Genomic DNA, 21,562 nt, shown 5'->3' on the forward strand with positions numbered 1-21,562 from the left:
TATTGATAGATTTCTATCTCGAATTCTGTCGTGAATTGTAACTCATCTCAAAGCGGATTTATTCAGATAAAAATAAAATAAAAATGATAAAGATTGCTTTTGATTAATCTGTTTTTTGCTTAATAAAATGTTTGCTGCTTTAAGCTATATTAAAAGTAGCATATTTTTATCTTTTCTATACATTTTCATGCTCTATAAATCTTTTTGCAGCTGCACTGATTTCACTGTTTCGATTCTTATAACGCCAACGCGTTATAAAATTGTTAATTTATAACCGAGTTTGCCGCAATATATAATTGACAGTGAAATTAAACTTTACACTGTTTAATGATCTCTTAATATCCGTGACGTGCCGCATCATCGCGAGCGTGATTCGGAGATACGAAGCGAATTGAACACGAGGCGACTCGTTCGACCACTATGTTGTTGCTCTTGTGCCTTAGAAAACAGCTGTTGCAATGATGCATCGCGGTTTCATCGTAAAGAAATTTCTCTACTCGTTATTACCTGATGACTTATTGACTCATTAACCGCAACTCATTAAGGGCACTGGAAATTATTTTTACAATTCGGATGCATATTTTATATTCTAGATTGCTTTAATTAGTTCATGTTTCAATGTATATAGGTACTATATTTTAACATGATGTGTCATACATTATTGTGTTTTAATGAATTAATCAAAGATATAATGACATGTTCGTTGTCCGAATTTTACTAATTTTAGTTGCGTATTCGAAAGTTTTGAGATTAAATCTAGCTGGTTGGAAGTTCTTACTCTATGCAGCAAATTTGTTATCGCAGATTTGAATGCAATACGCATATTGAGCAGTTTGTTGGTTCTGAATTATGACGAATTACTGCCTTTAAAATTGGTACTAATGTGTAATAATTCGTCATCCTGTTTTTGAATAATAAGATTAGATAATATTTCGTAGTCGGTTAGTCATCATGCTGACGCAGATTCTCTTGATAAAATGATTTCATTATGTACTGAGTGAGTAATTAATTTTATTTTTCTAAATATTGCCAAGACAATATGTAACAGTTTCTATTATCTTATTCGAGTTTCGAGAAAATAAGTTTATTTAATAGCGACGATCTCATATTTTTTATGCGTAATCTATTTTTAATACATCAAATGAGAAGATATTGTAAAACGTATTTCTTTTACGTACGTATTAATATATTGATAGTGCTTATAAATTATAATCTTCGACAAAATGTAATATTTAGAAAGCAAGTCAATTTTAAATTAGAAATTACTTTTAATTACAAGTGGAGAATTCATAGATTTCGATCAGACAAAATTGCAAAATCAATATTTATAATCCCAAATCAAACATTAACAAAATACATTGGCTGCTGCAAAATTGGGTTGAACATATTTTTAACTAACAGCGTGATTTTACACAGAAAAGGAAGAACGGAAGCATTACAACTCGGTCACTAAGATAAATATAACTGCTGTTTCTGGCTCGATTTTAACATACATTCCCAAGAGAAAATTATTTGGGGTCTGTAACTGATGAGGGCAAAACCTCGTGGCTACTCGCTCGAACTAGTCCCGTAAGGGTTTTAAAGTCCAGTGCACACTTCTGCAAAGTTGCATTCGTTATGCACCTGTCTGCTTCGTACAAATTTATCTTTTATACATGGAGAAAATTTTCTATCAAAAATTACTATGTACGATAGTAGCCGCGGATCACGAAGGAATTATAAAAATTTTCACTATGTTTTTTACATAATGGCCATAGTATTTAAGCTTATAATTTCTCTTATGATCCGCGGCTACTGCCGTATCATAGTGATTTTTGATATAAAATTTTCTCCGTGTATGAACAGTATTTAAATATTATATGTTGCGAAAAGTTCTTTTTCTTTTTTTCTACACGTACTTTCACTTTTCGATGCCTGGAAAAGCATAAATTCTAAGAAATTTTTTAAAACACGTTACGGAATGTAACACGCAAGAATGTAAACATGTTTACATTCTTTTCTTACGCAAACGGCTTCGAAACGGCTTTTATCCCCTCCTCTCTCAATTTCAGTTCCGAAATTTCGCACGCCGTCGTTATAGGGCTTAAGGCCCCGTGTACAGTTCCGTCTGACACGTCGCGCTAGTCGCATGGTAGCTCCACGTCTTCCCCTCCCGTCCTCTGTCCTTCTCTCTCTCTCTCGCGCGCGCTCAGAGGGTCGTCCGTCGTTCGTGCGCAACATCGCGCCGCACCTCGCCGCCGATCTACCATCAGTATTTCGCGATCGTGCGCAACCAGCAGCCGTTCGATCGAGTGTGGCACGCTCTTTTGTACGCTTCATCGCGCGTCTATCGTCTCTTTCTCGCTCTAACGCGCGAGTTTCTCGAGTTTTAGGAGGTGGCGCCTCCATTCTCGCTCGTTGCGCACAACGTCTGGCGTCTTTCTTTCCGCGGGGCCTCACGACTCGTGTCCTCTTGCTCCCACTTTGCGCTCCGTTCCTCGCTCCGTTTCTTTCCTTCTTCCTCGCTTCGTTCCTTCCACTCCGCGACACTCCGAAACCGTACGGACGGAAGAAGCGCGCGAGTATAACGTACGTGACCCAGCTTGACCCGTGTTCTCTCATTCGCGTTCGCGCTTGTGCCGGTACGATTTTCGTGAAACGCGCGCGTGGTGTCTTCGTCGACAGAAGCGGCAGTTTTCACGCGACAGTTCTCCGCACCGGTGCTTCGAGGTTATCGTGCTCGCCATCGACAGCAGTCTAACCTGAAGGAACGAAACATGTGGGCCGGCCAGGACGACACGCAGAGATTCAAGACCAGGTGCGTTTTCTTTTGCTCGCATGAATTCGCGAGCGCGCGTGCCCGCTTTTCCGCTCGGCCGTTGATGATTTTCTCGCTTTTGACAGCCGCCCGACATAATCTAGCGGCCTTTCTCTCTGCGTACGACCAGTTCGACGACCTGGTGCGATATCGTGACAAGCGGGCGCGTATCCGGCGAGAAATACATTTGAATCATTCGAGACAATGTCGCTCTTTGGAGTGCGCTTTAAATTCCTTCGAGTAAAATTTAACCTCTTTGAGAAATATTTTGAGTAAATTTCTGCAAATTAATGTATCTTGATGTTTTGTCGCACACTTGTAGTTGTTTAATGAAAGATATTTTCCGTTTCTGAATAAAACAATTCTTTTTTATTGATTTTTCGACAATCAAGTTTTATGGTACTACGCATTTTAGTATTGAGCGATTCGTTTGTATTCGCCGAGGGTGCGTGGAACATGAGCGTGCAGGTTTCGCTTCGATTGTGTTCCAAGAACATATGTTCTTTTTCCTGTTTCACTTCTCCGTCTCTTTCTATCTTGCGTTATAACTGCATTACCGATCGTTCACCATTGCAATTCGAATGCAATTTCAATGACACGATGCAAATATGGAGCAAATGTATGCGCTGACAATGAGAGAAATCAGTTTGTCTCCATGATTTTTATGACTCATGTCGCATGAATCATATATCAAAGTTCAAGTACATTTATGTAGTATTTTTTGCGAAGATCGAATTTATGTTTTGGTATCAATGTGTACAAGATTCACGATTTAGATACACGATAAATTTTTACAATATCTTTTCATTTCATATGTGTTAAAAAAAATTGCGCATAAAAAATATGAGATCTAATGTACGTCGTTATTATCGACAAATTTATCGTTTTTTAATTTAATAATGCAAATTATGTTTTTTATTGCTAGATACATGCGAATAATTTATGAATCTTTTAATTAACGTAACATTTAATTTAATATCGACATCAATATAAATCGAGAACAGGAGTTAAATTTTGCTTCTAAATTAGTTAAACAATTTTTTATTAGATATTTCTCAATCCAAGATTCGTTAATTAATTTTTTAAATTCGAGAAGGTTAATTAAACATTCTGCAAAGCTAGATAATTAAGCTTTTGACAAAGAGAGACTCGATAATTATCACGCTTAATGACGGAAGCTGCGTCGAAATTTCCTCGTGCGACAAATCGCGATGTTAATCCTCCGATTAAGGGCGCCAAGGCGAACGGGAATCAAGTTCCAATCCAGTTTCTATTTCTGTGAGACATGTCCGAGAACGAGAAAGACAGTCGGTCGCGTCGTTGCGCGCAGGTATGCAGCCGTACAAAGGTTAATGCCGGCGCAACGAGAGCAACACGAGACATTCGCCAGACATTCGCGTTTCCACTACGCCACGCGCGAGAAAGGATTCTCTATCTTGGCGAGTCTCAGGTGCAGGAATTACGGCGCATCTTTTGCACCTGTTCTTATACAATCGAGTATCCTCATAGTTAATCGGAAATCGAGATAAGCCGGACGTGAGAAATATAGCGGCTATCAATTTTGTGAATTATTGCTTACGACTTGTGAATTGCGGAAGATTAAAATGTCTGATTAGGGAAAGTAGATGCGATTTATAAGAAAAGATATTTAATAACATAGCGACATCATTTTTACGAAGTAAAATTAACAGTGAAAGGCTAACGATTATGATATATTATTTTATATAAAGAATATCTTACATTTTCCATCTAAATTTTGATAAATTCAAATTTTTTTTATTCAGAGCTTATGTATGTAGGTACAACAATTTTATAACAATTATGAGGCAAGCAATATTAACTTGAAAATTCTGCTGCACGTTTATTTTTTCGAGGAAAACATATGATGCATTTAAAATTTTAACACGTCAGCCGTACGAGCCGGATTAGGCTGCCATTCCCGATAAGGCAGCGATAATGTATATATCGTGAGATAAGGTTACGCCTTCGAGTGAGAGATAAACAATGTCGGGAGATGATAACGATAAAGATAAAATGCAATTCTATGAACGATCGTAGATATTGGTTGCGCTCAGTGGTCATTTTACGAATTTTGCATTTTGCGTGTAACAATTCTCAAAGTCAACAAAACGTACATAGTTTGCACTCGGTATTTTTACCACAAAATGAGGTTGAGCTGACCGCTGAATAAACAGACACGAAGTAGACAGATAATGCACGCTGGGTAAACAAATTAATGCGTTTTAAAGGATAGAACAGTCGCCGGCTACTTTACTGCGAAAAAAACGCATGCCACTGTTTAAAGTGCGTGAGGTCAATGTCCGACTTGCATCTCTTATTGACTCGCCGTCGTTTCCTGCTCGTCTTAAACGCGACGTCTAATTGCTAACAATCTCGAAATGAGGATCACTTGAATCTCCCCGAAAGCATTACTGCGGACAATAGAGTCGAGGTTGGGCCGCGTGGGCGTTTCACGCATATCTCGACGTTTCCGCAGGGTACAGATGGTATTCGATCTTATCAAAGCTGTCAGGAATGTCATAGGGTACGAAAAATTCTTGTTCATCGTGTAAAAAGTTTGAATTAATGCCTGGAAGCGCGATAAATGCACGAAACGTACGTCACTTTATCCCATTCGCGATTATCGAGATAAGAAGGCTGATATCTTTAGAAAATTATTTTTCCGAAGGAAAATATCGAGGAAAAGACTTAATAAGTAATTAGAATAATAATACTTAAGCTCTGTTCTGTACTTTTTTTGTGATGAATTCGTAAATAAGTAATTTCTACAATTTTGGAAAAAAGGTAACAGCGTTTCTCTGCGAGATCTTTACTTATCCGCAGCTTTTCTTATATTTAAACAATTATCAGTTTTCAATTTAGCGAGTTAATTATTTTTTTATTTTACGATAACGAGAAGTGCGTGCAAAGTGACGTACTATAATTATTGTATGGATGACACGCGGTTTTTTTTTTCTTTCTCGAAAGAGAAAAGCACGCTCACGCGGATGAAAACGAGTCTTCGCTCGCGTTCTCCCGTCGCTTTCAGACCACCGCGTATTCTTATTTTGTTCTCAGGGTGTGTCACGTTTCATTCGATACGTCCGTCGAGCGGTACGCGACGCGCGGATACGCATCTCGCACGAATACATTGCGTTCTCTCCTCGCGGAGTGCAGTACGGGCGCGGGCGCACTGTCATCGGTGTCCTGTTGCAATGGGAACGTCGCTTTTGCTCGTGCAACTCGTTTGACCGATCCACCCATATACATTCCCGTGTTCCGTTCTCATTCGACCGGTTTTAAAAGCTCCCGCGTGGTCTCCTCGCCGGAAAACGACGTGAATCGCTCCGTAATTTTTGCAGACACGCGAGATTCTCTTTTGAGTCAAATCAAAAGAAAAAGAATTATTTGACGCAACACTTGGAAAATTATCGTCATTTTTAATTATACATGGAAACACTTCAAGCCATTTTTCTTCAATTCTCTTCAGCCAGCAGAAACTTAAAATAAAACGAATCTTGATTAAACATTTATTGACGCTTACAGCTGCTTTTATTTGCATCGAAATGAAATTACAATAAATTGTTTATTACTTAACATAGTAACGTTTAAATACACGTCCGCCTAATGACTTCCTGTCGGCAATGCGTTCATTTATTAAATTTTTATGCACCGACCGCGCACACCGACGAACGTCCGTAATATGCGCAAGAAACGCGAAATGCGTTTGTAATACGTACAAGAAACGCGTGCACCCCGCTGACAGCTTAATAGTATCCCGCTTTCGATAAGAGAGAGAGAGAGAGAAAGGAGAAAAATCGCTTATTAAAATCTTTTCGTCATCATTATATAAATGAGTCCTACATTATCGCATGCCATATGTGCGTCTAATGAGGACGTTAAATTATTTAGAAAATGTCCGGCGACAGAGTGCGCGTATTCATAAGACGCAACGCATTCAGACGTTTCTATAATAATTGTGATATTTAGCGCAGGCACGGTTCGTTTCAATTAAGCCGCGTTTGTGAAATTTCGCGTACAAGCGCAAGCGGTACTTAACGTCGACTTAGCGTTGAAAGGATAGCCGGGTGACTCCGCAAGGTTAAGAAAATAGGAAAGCAACCGTGGGAAAAAGGGAAAGGCGAAATGACGGATGACACCTGGCCGTTAGTCGTTAACGGAGAGACGGAAGTCGCGGGAGAAGTGCATTCGGCTGTAGAATTAAAATCGCGCCTAGCACTCTCCTTTCTATCTGCAGCGATATCTCAGATTTGCTACATAGCGAGGCGGTCAATCGCTAGAATTTCAAAACTTTCAAGCTTATAAAATATATTCTGAGCATAGCTATAAAATAGATTATTTATAAACGCCGAGCCTCGAAGTGAGTCTTTCTATCCGATGAAACTTTGCATATGTCGACGAGAAGCTAAATAATATTGTAAATAATATCGGTATCACAGAATCAGAATTTTTTATTCGAGAGAATTTGTGTCTCAAATGTTACAGACTGATATTTTCTAAATAATGTAATTGTATAAAAGCAGCTGTCATCAGTGCAGCTATTTTCTAATGGATGATAAACATGATGTGCAGTCGGAACTCTCGAGAGCACGTTAAATTCTCTTCTCAGCGAAGTAAATGCAGAGGTTAAGCAACGAGAGTATGAGAGATCGACGATGATTCAAAACGCTGTCCGATATCGAATCGCGGTCCGTATATCAAAGTCGCATCCGTGACCGACACACAAACGCCTGCTTCCTGTTGATCGGGCTAGTTAACGCCTCGGATGCTTAGGGCGCGTTTTGTAGAACGCGTCGCTCGCAGCGAGTTCATAAATCTTCGGGTCGGGCAGAAGGGATGTTTATCTCGGCTCATTGTTGATGGTCGCGTATGCGCAACATGTGCGCGGCCGCTCGCGAAGGCTCGCATCGCGGTGCGCACGCGAAGGGAAACCATTTGCCCGCGGAAATTTACGGTTGATTGTACGATTACGTGCTAACGTGGAGCGCCCCGGCGGAGCCCCGCGAGCGTGAATATTAAGTCCCGCGAGCGGAATTTGCCTGCGCGCGTTTCTCACTCTATCTGTTTTCCCGCGGAATTCAAGAGCGCGTGCTCCCGCCGCCGTCGCGTCGTCGTCTGATCGCCCGCGGCGAATCCGAATGCGCTCCTTTCGACTCGAAAATGAGCTTTAATCACTATCATTACTTCCCTCTCTGTGTATCGTGTTACACGTTTTTCCCGCGCTACCGGCAACGTCGGCGTCGCCGGAATGAGAACAGAAACGATATCGTCTCTCGGCAGCGTGCAGAGTCCTAATGTGGTCCCACAGTTTTTCTTTGAGAAACACGCGATGAGACATTGTCACTGGAGATTCTGTCGATTTTATTTAAAATAGAGGAAAATTAGAAACGAGCATATAACAAGTTTTAAAAAGTACATATATAAAAATACGCGAACGATGTAAAATAAATCTAAAGCCGGCAAATATATTAGCATAATCGGATTATTAAATACTAAACGGAGTGATATTAGATATGTAAAAATTATTATATTATTTTAAATAATAAAAAGATATTATATATATATATATATAGAGAGAGAGAGAGAGAGAGAGAGAGAGAGAGAGAGAGAGAGAGAGAGAGAGAAATGTACTTGAATTCTGCAAGCGGACGCGTTTGCTATCCTTTGTTCTTCTAACCATCAAGTTGATTAACCGATATTAAGCAATTAACGCGCCGATCCAATTCTCGAGGAAGCGACCGGTTACAGCGGTTTATTCTTCTCGCGGGAAGCGAGAGCGAGCATGCCGAGGAAAAATTCCGAAGGTGCTCACGCGATCGCGGTAGAGACGTAATGTAACTTGATTGCTTCTAAATGCGGTACGTGCAAATAAACGCGGCGAGCAGTTTCTCTTGGCGTGGACATGCTCCTCTTGTCGTTCCTCCCTCTTTTAGCAGCACACAAGGTGTTCGGTAAACAAGTGGATAGATCACGTCGGAAAATGAGATGATTTTGCTCTTAACAAGATCAAGACACACGTTTCCGTGCTGTGAAACGAATGAAGGAGAAGCGAATTTCTGACAATGCGCAATTAGCGATGCAAACGAAGAAAGAACATTGTTCTTTTGGTTAATTTAATATTTGTTCTAGATTCGGAAACTCGGTTTGATGAGTGGTTATTAAAATATCTAATTTAAAAGCTTCGAAAACCGCGAAAGAATAACGCGAAGTTAAATGTTGAAGAAAGTAGTTTTATTTTTCTTAAGATCTGTTTTTAAACGTCAATATTATTCTGTTTATTAAACTTGCTTGTTAGAGAACACTTTGTGTATCGGCGAAAGAGCGGCCCTTCTCTGGCGTGTTTAATTAGAGAAAGGTGGAGCACTTTTAGCGCGTGACAATGCGATTTAAGACGTTTTATTCGTAATGCGATACAACTGTATGGGCGTGCTGGCTCGTTCTGTTTTACGGCCGATCGAAACATATTCATTTGGCTAATGAGAAGAAGTGAGCTGTGTGTGGGCCGACTCGCTTTGGGGGAACGCGATTTCACTCGCTTAACGTGATTTCTAATATCACCTGCGCGCATTTAATGCGTTACCGTTAGCTGTTAATTGTTCAACAAGTCGCGGAAGAACATCCGCTTTTAACGATCCCGCTAAACGCTCGTTTGTAACGTAATCTGCGCTGATTTTAATCGCGCCCTGCCTAAGAAACAGAGATCTGCAAGAGTTAAGGAGCTTTCTAAGGCTTGCCGCTCCGATTAAAACTGCACGTAAAATTTATAATAATTCTAATGTTAATTTTCCAGCAATTATTTTTGATTCTGTAAACGCGAAGAAAATGATGATATAATTTTCTAGGAAAGTTGTATTTCAAAGTAATCGCGTCTTTAAGATTTATTATAAAACTGTACTTTTCTCATCGCATTTTCTCGAGTAAGAATTTTACTTCGACGGCTTCTCGAATAACGCCGGTTTCGTGCCGTTCGATTTCTCGGGGGAGTATTTATTGTTGACTGTTATAAGTGTAGCGTTTAACAGAATAAAGCTCAGGCCACACAGAATGTCGAGAATAGCTCCATCTTGAGTGATATATAATTTAAATATTATAATAATTGATAGATTTAATTAAGTTTGCAAACAATTAATTTTATGTCTAGAGAATATAAAATTAAACGAGAAAATAGGATTAAATAAGATTAATATGTTTATAAAAAAATTTCATAAATTTATCCGTTAAAAGATTTTGGAAGGACAAGTCTTATGTTGTGTGGATTTACGATAATCCTGTCGCAAAAAGCCGATCGATTTTATGTAGCACTGATCGATCTTCTTAGTCCGCTACAGTGCGGTTCACCGCTTCGAGTTTATTGTGGCCGAGGCCTAACGTTCTCCGCGATCGCAGAACGCGAAGCTGTAAACTTGCCGATAGTTCTCGTCGTAAACCAAAGGTGGTTGAGCGTTCTATGCTTTTTTTGTTTAGCGCGGAAACAAGCGTGGCTTGCTGTTTCCGCAAGCAAAATGTTGCGTCTAGGATGAAGAACACTGCTTGTTCATCGCGGTACATAAGTTGAATTAATCAACTTTGCGCGATGCATAATAATCGACTGTCAATGTCACGCGATAAATTTTCAACAGCGTTGATAACTAATTGAGTATAATTTTCGGAAAATTAAAAACTTTATTCTCTTAGAATAAAATAAATTATGCATAGTGGAATTGATAAAAATGATATTTGATTTTTATTATATGAATATTAGTGTATTAACAATAGCATAAATATGCTCTGATTATTTTCACTATGTTGTGATATTTCATAATTTTTTATTCCACAAGAGAATTGAACTCGATCCATCTTGTACGACAAAAAACTTGATAAATCGCTTCCTCGCGCTATTTTCGCACATATCACACGAATATCGTCGTGCAATAATTCCTCTTCCAATTGGTTTGCGTTAACGAGCTTGCGTCTTCGCAGTATCGCGGGCGTATGTTGTGGCGGCGGCGGCGGCGATTCGATAATTTATTACCATTGCGCGCTAATGATTCGTCAAGTGGCATAAATAATGTCCGTGGCGACGGCATGGGCGCACTTGCGCCGCGGGCTGTAATATTAATCTCACGATTCCACAACACGCGAAAATTACATATGCACATGGTGATTATTTATGACGCATAAATCACGCCGATTCTAATATACTCCGCCGTATTATAACAACGTTGCAGCTTGACATTCATTTTGTGCATCGCGCGTTGTAGCTTTAAGTTTCTCAATAGATCAAACGCGATCACTCGTGATTTTCTTTAGATACGCATTTTTTGTTATTACGTTGCAAACTCCTATCTTGAAAGTTAACAATAAGATTATCTCGTCAAATAAAAAGTTTTAATCTCTAAAACAATATAGATTTAAAAAATTATTTTAAGAGAGAAATAAATGAATTTAAAAAATCCGAAAATTTAGAGTTATTTAATTTAAAAAATGCTAATTTCTATGGCTTTTTTTATAATAAAAGATGGTTATCTTGAACTGATACTTTGAATATTCAGAGCGCCTCACGCAGCTGCATAGCCCCGCCTGTGTTTTTATATTTAATTATAGTCTGTTAATTATTTAAGTAAAAAGCACCGTTTTTCTTTCTTCCCGTTATCTCGATTGTACACGCCGTCCGTGATAAATACAGTCCACGTTAATTCTATAGCGTAACGTTCATTAACGCGATCGTTGCGTTATTCCGCTCGCTGACGCCGCAAGATTATTCGAAATCGTGCCGGCGATTACTAAAGAGTCACTCGTCTTAATTTGTGCGTAATTGCCGTCTTTTCGACTACTCGTGTGGGCATTCGCAGGCGCAATCCGTCGCGCTAATTATGTGTAAACACTACGCAGCTGCGTGTACGTGTGTTGCGTGCGTCTGGACGAAAGAATGCGAAGGAAGCGGCCGGAATCACGCTTCGGCATGCGTGGAGTTTTTCGCGAGTTCCTTCTTAGTCCTAGACTCCTAGCGATCCTGCACGTGAGCGATTATTCCAAGTATTCACGATGTATTCATACACACGTTATTCTGTTATTAATTCCATTATTAATATTACGCTACTTCCTGTTGAAGATCTGCCATGAAATCATTACCGAGAAAGAAATCGACTTTACACTCGTCAGGTGGTCATTAAACTTTTTAACATTTTCTACGAATTTGCAGTTAATTTTTTTTTTTTCGGTAGAAATTTTACGGAAGATATGTAATGCCGAAAAGTAAGAAAATTTGCTTAATAAAACTCTTTATTTAGTTTAATTTTAATGAAGCTATATTTATCCGAGATTAAATTTTTATCTTATATCTCAATCTATCTAATTGTCAATCTGTCTGATGTCAAAACGTAAAAAGATGGCAAAAGTAACGGTCTCCCGTTCAATCTGCTTCCGTAGCAGATGTTATAGGACCAAGAAATTGTCGAGCACATAAATCTTATCGATATCTTTGCTTCTCGTGTTCGATTTGCGATTATTGATCACTCCGTGATATCTGATGTCGAGCGAACATCATGCAACAGGCCATGTCTCAATGTTTCCTCGAGCGTGCGCCGTTAATTTACAGCGATTTATTCCGCCGGGCATTTTCATCGATCCGCATTAGAATCGGCGTTTCTCATCGCTTCCTACGGGACGCGCGGACCGATTGACCGACGATCCGAGCTTAATAGAATGATACGTTCCGGAGTAGAAAACCGTGTCTCTAATGAGTATGCGCGCTCGTCAAACTGCGCCGCACGCAAATCACGCGTAAGTATAGAGCGCATATTATATTGTGCGGCATTTCCAAAGGACTTGGTGCTTAATGTGAAAGGTACTCATTTGGCGAAACCGATATCGACCGAGGGGTCCGCGGTCGCCGGGCCGCGCGTCCGCGCGTGAGCGTTACGCACGCAGAATATATTCCGGGCGTTCGTGCCTCGTCTGCGATTGATACGTGCGTGCGTGTCCGCACAGTTCGTGCCTTCATTCATGGCCCCGCCTTTGGCACGTATTCGGGCATTCGGGAGAATGCGACAGAGTTAGGTCTAATCATTACGGTATTCTTCCGCTTTGCCCGCGACCACGTAAAGAGGCTCCGGTTAAATCGAAAGTTGTCGACTTTTCACATGTATCGTCTACAACATATGAAAAATCTACTTTATTAATCTTCTCGTAGTTGCAACATTTTCGATACCGTAATCTTCCGTGGCGAACGTATGTCGAAAGAGTTCTGATATCATTTTCCCGCATAGCGCAAGTTTGACTACGTTTGCATCTTGTTTTTTTTATTAAAATATTAATTTTGATACAAAAAGATGACGAATACAGTGGAATCAATATAAAACAATATTTGCAAAGAATTAAGCTTTGTTTAGCTTTCAATTTTGCATTACTTTGCAACTGCACGGATAGTATTCTGTATTTATATAACATTAGAACAGACAAATTTCGCGCGGAATTTAGAATATTGCTGCTGTCATTTATAATTTTGTCTATTAAAATATTTTTAGTTTTTGGCTTTGTTATTTTGAAAGATGCAGATATCTTATCTAAAATAGAACGTTCCAATAAAAATTTTTCTGTTGGGCGCAAATATTAATACTGCAAGATGGAGGTATATTAATCCCTGCAATCAGATCGACCGTTTTAGGTCATTGTCCGTCGTTATATTCGATCAGCGGTTATTATAACTGTAAATTGCACTTCCTAAAATCCTCACGGGATAAACACGCGACGCAAATTTCTATGGAGAACAAGCTGTAACGTACGACCGCGGTACGTACTTGTCGGATATAATAATATCGCCGGTGAAATTACGATGCGCGTACAGATAGATAGATAATCATGTAACTTGTACGCGATAGCTATATTTTGCGCGTATATTTATTATATGGATTGTGAGAAAACGTAGTCGCTTACAATACATGCGATTCATGACTACGAGGCGTGAACGCGCGTGTACGCTCGCAAGTAGGTAAATCGGTCCTCGCATTTTTCAATTACAATTTTAATAAGATGCTTTTAGTTGCGATCGAAATAAATGAGTATTTTATTTTTTTCACGGCGAGAGAAAGACGTTCTAACGAGGCCGTTGCATTTCTCTTAATGAATAATTGATTTATTGCGAAAAAATATGAAGCATCCGACATAATATGTTTTGCTTTTAATTGTACTGGCCCATGCAAGTTTTAATTAAAAGTACATATATTATAGCGCTGCAATTTTTATGAAGCATTTAATGAATTTTTATCTCAGACATGTATTTATTCAAATAGTTCATTGTTCAACATTATATTTTGGAATTTCACGGTGTTCCATATTTTTTTTAAGACCCGTAACTTATACGATAATTGCATATTGGCTGCAACAGATTTACGTGACCTCAGCATTTTGACTTACCACCGTTTATCGAAGGTGTGCGCCTCCATATTTTTCTGCTGACAATAAGTCTGTAATTCGCCGGCACGCATCTTCGTGTCGCACTCGTTGGAGCGTGAGATGCGCGCGTGTACGCGGATGCATCGGCGTAGTCACGGCGGTTCCGACGCATCACCGGCCGTAATTAAGAGCATCAAGTTCGGCCCTTCCGAGCCCTATCGGGATTTCATATCGCACTGTCTGTCAGCGGCATGTGCACCTCGGAAGAGCATCGGGTTTTTTTCTTTTTTTTTTTCGTCGGTCCGGTTTCCGGTTATAGCGGTAATGCGACATCCGGTGCGACGGAAGCGCGCTGCTGCAATTTACCGATGCTGAAAGTTCAAATTGGCATCGTGCATCGTGAGAAATGAAATTGTTGAAGAAAAATTATTATTATGCCCGTGATTTTCAAGTGAAAAGATTTCTTTAGGAAGAGGAATATTATAGTATTTTGCAGAATGAGAATAATTTCCAAGCTTCTGATAAAACTCAATAACTATATTCGAGAATGGACTCAACTATCAACTATTAATTTAAAATTTTCTTTTTGAGAAAAAATTGTTCAAATTAATAATGTTAAGGGCCAGAAATCATTGGTTTCACTGTCTTCTAGTTACCTCGTTATTTTACCTTGTTACTTCTTCGCGATTCTTATCCGCCTAAGTCGCTGTTCGTGATACGAAACAATTTTCGTTGTGAAGTTCGCGACAAATGCGACGAGTTTATTACTTGTTTTAAGTTAGCGTTATCGTTTCCGAGTTATTTTGCGGGCGACGCGAGTGCACGCTCTGATTGCTTTCATTTATCGCCAATTACTCTCGCATTCCGATTTACTTACATGTCAAACTAACCTGCTCTCTTTCTTTCCTTCTGTTTCAGGTGAGTACATTTTTCGACTGTGGAATGTGAGATATGCCGAGTGTCCGTGCACTTACGGCTCGCAAGTCACTGAGCATGCTACTTGTCGGTCTCATTACGTTCTTCTCGCCATGATTTACGCTTCTACCTAAACTCGTAAACCTACATTTGGCAATTGCTCCGATACCGTTATCGTCAGCTGTGATCAATTACTCTACTATCTGAAATTACATGCATGTACAAGGTACGTACGTAGTGATAAACGTACACGTATTTACAGAGCGTTCTGGAAATCGCTTGTCATAGTGCATTCACGTAAAACAGAAGAACATTTGACGAATGTTAATAAGAAAATTAACCATTGTATTTATTTCGACTTTTTTTTAAAGGGAATATCTTGAAAAGATTTTATTACATTGAAAAGATTTTATTTCAACAGAAATTTTAGGAGAATTTTAACAACGCGCACTTTTGAGGTTTATCTACATTTTCTATCTTTTTCATAATTTATGGGAGGTAATTTGAGAAAATGTTAACCGTACACTTGACAAGAATTTACGAGTCATGCTCGAAGTATCTGATTCGTGAGCTGATTGTCTAATAACTCTGTACGGTTGTACGAATAATTAAGAACTGGTACCGCAAGTGCATAGTACGCACATTGCAGGTCACGTATCGCACACGTGACGGTGAGATATTTTATTGTCGGGAATCTAGTGCGCAAACATGGCTATCCGGCTATCTGCATCTTACACATCTAATACGAAGATGCAGGTAGGAACTAGATAGCCATATTTAACGCTGTAGCGAAAATACCGGCTCTATAAATCGTCAGATGATTTTAAGTTGATAACAAATTGATTCTAACTCCAACTTCATATTAATTGTGATATTTTATTTTCATTTTATCAATCTGAATACTTGATTTGAGTTTCGTTTTTTTATTTAGTTGATTTTCGAGTAGACTTTACGAATGATTCCTTGGCAGTTTGTTTCCCGTTGTTCAAGTATGTCGTCTTTTTCGTTCTTTTTGTGAAACATTTTTTTGCTGGATTTAAGTCGCTCATATTGTTCTCTTCCGTCAGACGGAGTCAATCGAGCGTTACCGCGACTTTTTGCGCCGTTCTTGATCTCGGAACGTGATTATCGATCGTTCTAACTCGATCGGCGTAAACTGCTTTATGTTCCACGGCGTCTTATTTCTCGGCAGAGGTGCTCGGAGGAGGCAGGTCGTGGAATCACGTACGTCTTCTTGTGACTTTCCCCTTCGCGGTTTCGATCGAAACGCGCTGATGATTCTAAGCCATAAATTCTTCGTCAATAATAATTCTTCGTCGATAAATAATGACGTACTCTTGACAGTTATATATAGAGAAACATGCTGCGAATAGTTAATAAATTTCACAGATTTAAGAAAACACTTCTCCAAAATATGTCACGTTTCTTTCTGTCAGATTTTCTAGTTTTAAAATAAATTTTTATTGAAATAAAGTCTGCTTGAAATGAATTAAATTAAATTTAGAAGCAAAATTTAGACGTTTACATTTTAAACGTTTAATTTGTCTCAAAATTAATTTAATATCAGTCTTTTAATACGAAACAGTTTTACTTTTTTCGAGCACTTTTTACGTTGTGAATAATTTTGTTCGACGAATTACGTCAACGACTCCGTCAAACCGGAACATGCATTAAGCGTGAAGAATCCCAGACCCGGAAAGTGAGGCAAATCGGAGGGCGGGGAGAAAAAAGCCTCCTCTTCGAGGAGAATCTATCCCGGTACTTTGCTTCCAATAAGAAATCCGATATGCCATGAGTACGCGCGAGTGATTTCCTAATGCCGATGCTCACGAAAATGCACGATGAATGAATCTCTTTTATCGCGGGTGATCGCGACGTTACGTCGACAAACAAAGCCGCGGAGAATCGGTCTTGCACAAGCGTGTCGGAGCCGATCGGCCATGCCGTTCTTACGGAATCCCATGAAACTTGATGTCGAGACTTGTATTAATATCGTGTACTTACTGGTGATACAGTTGTTTTAATCTCAAAAATTTCTTAGGAGCAATAATTATTTTTGTTTACAATTAGTCAGCAGTTTTATAATTGTGGAATGAGAAACTCGCGTAAAAAATCGTAAGTTTTATACGGTAAAATATGAAAGTTATGGAACACATCGCCAATTGATACGGATATAGATGATACACATATTTTTTTGATGCGACAAAACACACATGTTTCATGTCTAGATGGACATTTCTCTATCATTACTCAGGGTAACAGTTTCGATCGAAGGATGTTAATTTTCACACGGCTTCTTATAATTTTCTGCACCTCGGTGTTGAGCGATTACGGCAAGTAAGGATACAGGCAAGACTGGAAATTATCTGCTCGCACGATAAAGGGCCGATGAGCGTTTCCCGCCTTTCGATGGGAGTAAGGAGCTGCCCCGGGGGGCTCGTTGCGCGTCCGATCGCGGCGGAAGTCGCATGAAAATCGGTCTCGCTTACCTGCGCCGTAATGACGGGAAACGTTGTAATTGCTAGCGGGCCTACCGAGCTCGGCCGGGTGCGTTTCATCGGTAACCCGAGCGAACTTCTTCGCGTTTAATCGAGCGGAATGAGACAGAACAACTGGCGGCGGCGCCCCCTTTTTCCACATGTTGCACGCAAATCACCTCGTACGATGATTTCTGTACGCCGTCAATCAATCCTGAGCGAGCGGTATGTAGAATGTGGACTCCAGTCGTGGAATAATGTAAATCATCTTTCCTTTTTCTCGAGCCATTCAGTTCAGAGCTTTCTTATAAATCTGGATTGTGGGCACGACAGAAAAGTACGATGTGATTTAACTCATTTTTTAGTAGCGTGAGAAAATTTATTTTCTCGATAAATTTTTGCACGACATATATCGAATTATTTTAAAAGTCTGCGTTTTTTCAATTTTTATAATCCAAATCTCATTGAATCTTCTGGAACACAGAACTAACTATTAAAAAAAAAAGGAAATTGAATTGGCGATTAATTTTAGTTTGTCATATACATTTTTTGCGAATGAAACGTACGGAAAAATTTGCAAAGATTTTTGAAACGATTCAACATATAGTTTGCGCACTTTAAATTCCGTCTTTGGAAATTTATCTATGTTGGCTGATGTCATCGCCGCTGGACGTCAGTTCGTTCATTCGCACTTTGTCCAGTGCCGAACAAAAGCGGGTTGTCCTTTTCGCGACGAAAAAAAAAAAAAAAAAAAAAAAACAGTTGCGGACGCTTTCTACGCTACGTTCCAAAAACCCATTTCTGCGCGACATTCTCGCTGCGTTTCGCCAGGTTTGCGCATTCCGCGATAAATTAACCTAACAGTAAACCAGCGCCATGGTCGTTGGCGCTTCAAAGCACCTTTTTTTCGCTCAGGGACATTAAGATCCGACAAATACCGTTGCACCGAGACCGATCGGTGTATTTAGATGCGAATAAAGATGTCACACCGCGCAATGTTTCGTAACTTTATCCGCGATTAAAGTCGCATTAATTGCGCGCGCGCGAGAAAAGATTTAGCCGGATTTAATTGCACTTGTACTGAGAGCTTTACGCGGCTTAAGATAAAAAGTACACTGTGTTTCGTTTTGCGGTGTTAGTCGCGGTGCTGCATATATTCGTTGTTTCTTGCGGTAATTGTAATATGTAACGTACACCGCTGTAACTTTAGAAGCGCGATGTCGATTACGGAAATCGCTTTCCTTTCCGCGATGGATCGTTCATGATTGTAAACGATACTCGGAAATAGAGTACGACATTCGAGTTGTATAGTTAGGCATAACAAGTCGCATTGTGTCTTATTTGATACGTTGTAGGAGGTAAACCGTTAACTGAAAACGCGCACGTTAGTTCCGTAACACCTGAGGGCATTAGGAAGTGATTTTAAGTAATAATATACAACACAGCTTATTAAATCGCTGGCGATTGTAATAACTAATTCATTACTCATAATGAGAAACTTATTTCAGATAATTATTTCCCCCCGAAGCTGAAAAGAATTTTTCAGTTACAATGCAAAAATTTGTTGCAAAATTTAATTATATTAATTAAGTGATATTTTTACTAACTATACCAGATAATTGACGTATATTTAATTCGAAAGTAACATATATATTCATATGATTTCTACTTCAGTCTCAATTTTTCGAGAGTTACTTGCTAGGCAATTTTTCCGACATGCGATATTGCGGATTTAACAACCGTTTCTAGCAATCTCTTAGGAATTTATAGTTTCCCGAAGACATGAAGAACGCGAAACCCACGGTTATACCTCATTGCTCGTTCTCTCGTCTTCTTGCAAGGAAATCGCGCCGCCGACATACTTCTCTCAAAGCTCACGATGAGCTGTGCTCTTTTTTTTTCTTTTTTTCTTTATTGACCGCACTGCATATAACCATACAGCTAGGGGACAGTGTTTATTCAGCAAGAAAGCGTATAGAAATCAGCGAAAGAAACCCCCATTGCATGAATATCCGCGGCGCGCATTTATCGAAGCGAATGCAAGATTTATTCAGGCTTAACTGTGCTGCTAAGGTTTCGTGCAACCAAGTTTTTTCAAAACTTTAAAAAATTAATTAAAAGCTTGTTTTCTGATTTTTAAAAATTAATTCTTTAAACTGTAGAAATTTATATAATACAGGATAATCTAAAATTTTTATTTTTTTTTGTTTTGGACGTTAATTTTCGAAATTGATTCACATTGAATTTTCTCGATTCACCAAAATTGTTTGTATTAATCTAATTGTAAGTTTAAATTTCTTTAAATCTCTTCTATTAATCTTCTCATATTTTTTGGAAGTGAAACGTAATGCAGGTTTACGACAATATGATCAATTTAATGAAAGCTCTTAGTAATATTAGCAATAATGTATGTGAATTAGTGTTTACAAAGCTAACAGGAGTCACGTTGCACTGCGCGTTCGTAGCATTCTGCTTTATCTCGCCGGTCATCTTAATTAGACGGGTTAGCAAGTACAGCTAATTGCAGCGAAGATTCCGCGACGTTTACTATCCGAAATATCTGTTTATCCAGAAGATGCTTGATAATCCCAATAATATTGCCCGATAAATGTTTGCTCTAATGGTCGACAGTGTGTACTTGGCTCCGAGATACAAATCCGTGGCTGTCTCTCGGGAACGCGCGGATCGTTCTTTTGCCAGCGGGATTGTCAGTCGAACCGTTCTTACGATTGCTATGAACCAGGGGTGGTCTTAATGCAGCTGTCATATTTATAACAGTTCGGTTTTTTATCCTCCGACTTTCTTAATGCATTCGAGAATACTGGAATCCATGTATATCCTATAAATAATTGACTTTAATGAAACATGTATTTGATTTTTTTTTATAAATGCAGATGAAAAATTGATAATATCGTTAAATTTAAAAATATTAGAGATATTATCCATAGAGAGAGAATTGTAGTATTTAAAAAAATAATAAAATAATTGAAAATGAAATCGAATGGAAGTAGTTATCGAAGTTAATTATCGAAGATCTCGTAATAAAACAGCGGATTGCTCGCGCACTTTATTATCTCTTTGCAACTGCGCGCGCTTTCCGCTAGTTCGTTTCTTCGAGCTCTCAATCGTACGATCGCAAAGCGATTGATCAAGTATCCACGATTGCTTCACGGAATGCGACTGCCCGATAGATAAGAGCTCGTAAATCCCGCGCGATTTTCCCCCTCGTTTTGCCTCCGCGGCAAGCGCGAATCGCTAATCCGCTTAGAGCCAAGCCGATCGATCGGGAGTTAACCTTGCTCCAGAAATCGAGTGTCGCGGCCTCCGGAAATACGCCGTTCTTGATAAAACGTTATCCGTTATAAGACCGCTTCGAAGAAATTCTCCGCGGTTTCTTGCCGCCGGAAACGCGTCGATAGCGCGTCGTAACACTTCGCGCATCGAGCGCGAAATTAATCCGCGCGGTTGTCTTCAAGATAAGACCGAATGACACATCGATCTTCACGGGAAAGGAATCCGGGAGATGCAAAAGAAATTTACAACCATTCACATTTTATTTATTTTATCCCGCCGTAGCGAAACATTTTATTCGAGTGTGACCTTCGTTGCGGTTCGCTTGTCTTCATTGAGAAGACTTCCTGTGATACCGGGACACTTTGTATCTCTGTTCAAACATTTATACGTGATACGCAGTATGAATAATGCGAGTACATACCATGTGCTGTGTATACACTGAGATCCACTGCGATAATGCCCGCGATTAGCGCAGTTATTCTTAATCGTGAATCATGCGAATCGGCGCGCGGTTTCGATGAAGCGTCGTAAAAGAGGATGACGGCGAAACCGCTAAACAACGTCGCGTGTTAGGCGTATGTTTGCCTGGCGATTGCGCCACGACGTGGACGTTTAGGGCGATCGGTTGCGGTCGAGATAACGCGACTGTCTCGTCGAAATACGATGATGCCGCGCGATGAACGGA

The 21,562-nt window shown here is 39.6% G+C and overlaps 1 protein-coding gene across 2 annotated transcripts in view; it reads left to right on the top strand.

Annotated features, from left to right (window-relative positions):
- The window catches only part of LOC105677717 (microtubule-associated protein Jupiter), a 68,049-nt gene that overhangs the window by 4,178 nt on the left and 42,309 nt on the right, over window positions 1-21,562 (top strand). Inside the window, exon 1 of one of the 2 annotated variants that reach the window (XM_012376523.2) lies at window positions 2,115-2,797. The exons of the other annotated variant lie outside the window; for it this stretch is intronic. Within the exon in view, the coding sequence (XP_012231946.1) occupies window positions 2,757-2,797 (41 nt within the window). The 5' untranslated portion in view covers window positions 2,115-2,756. Of the gene's footprint in view, window positions 1-2,114; window positions 2,798-21,562 lie in introns of those variants that run through there. 2 annotated transcript variants of the gene reach the window in all.

The sequence above is a fragment of the Linepithema humile genome, chromosome 4 (assembly GCF_040581485.1).
Source record: "Linepithema humile isolate Giens D197 chromosome 4, Lhum_UNIL_v1.0, whole genome shotgun sequence".
NCBI classification, from domain to species: Eukaryota; Metazoa; Arthropoda; class Insecta; order Hymenoptera; family Formicidae; genus Linepithema; species Linepithema humile.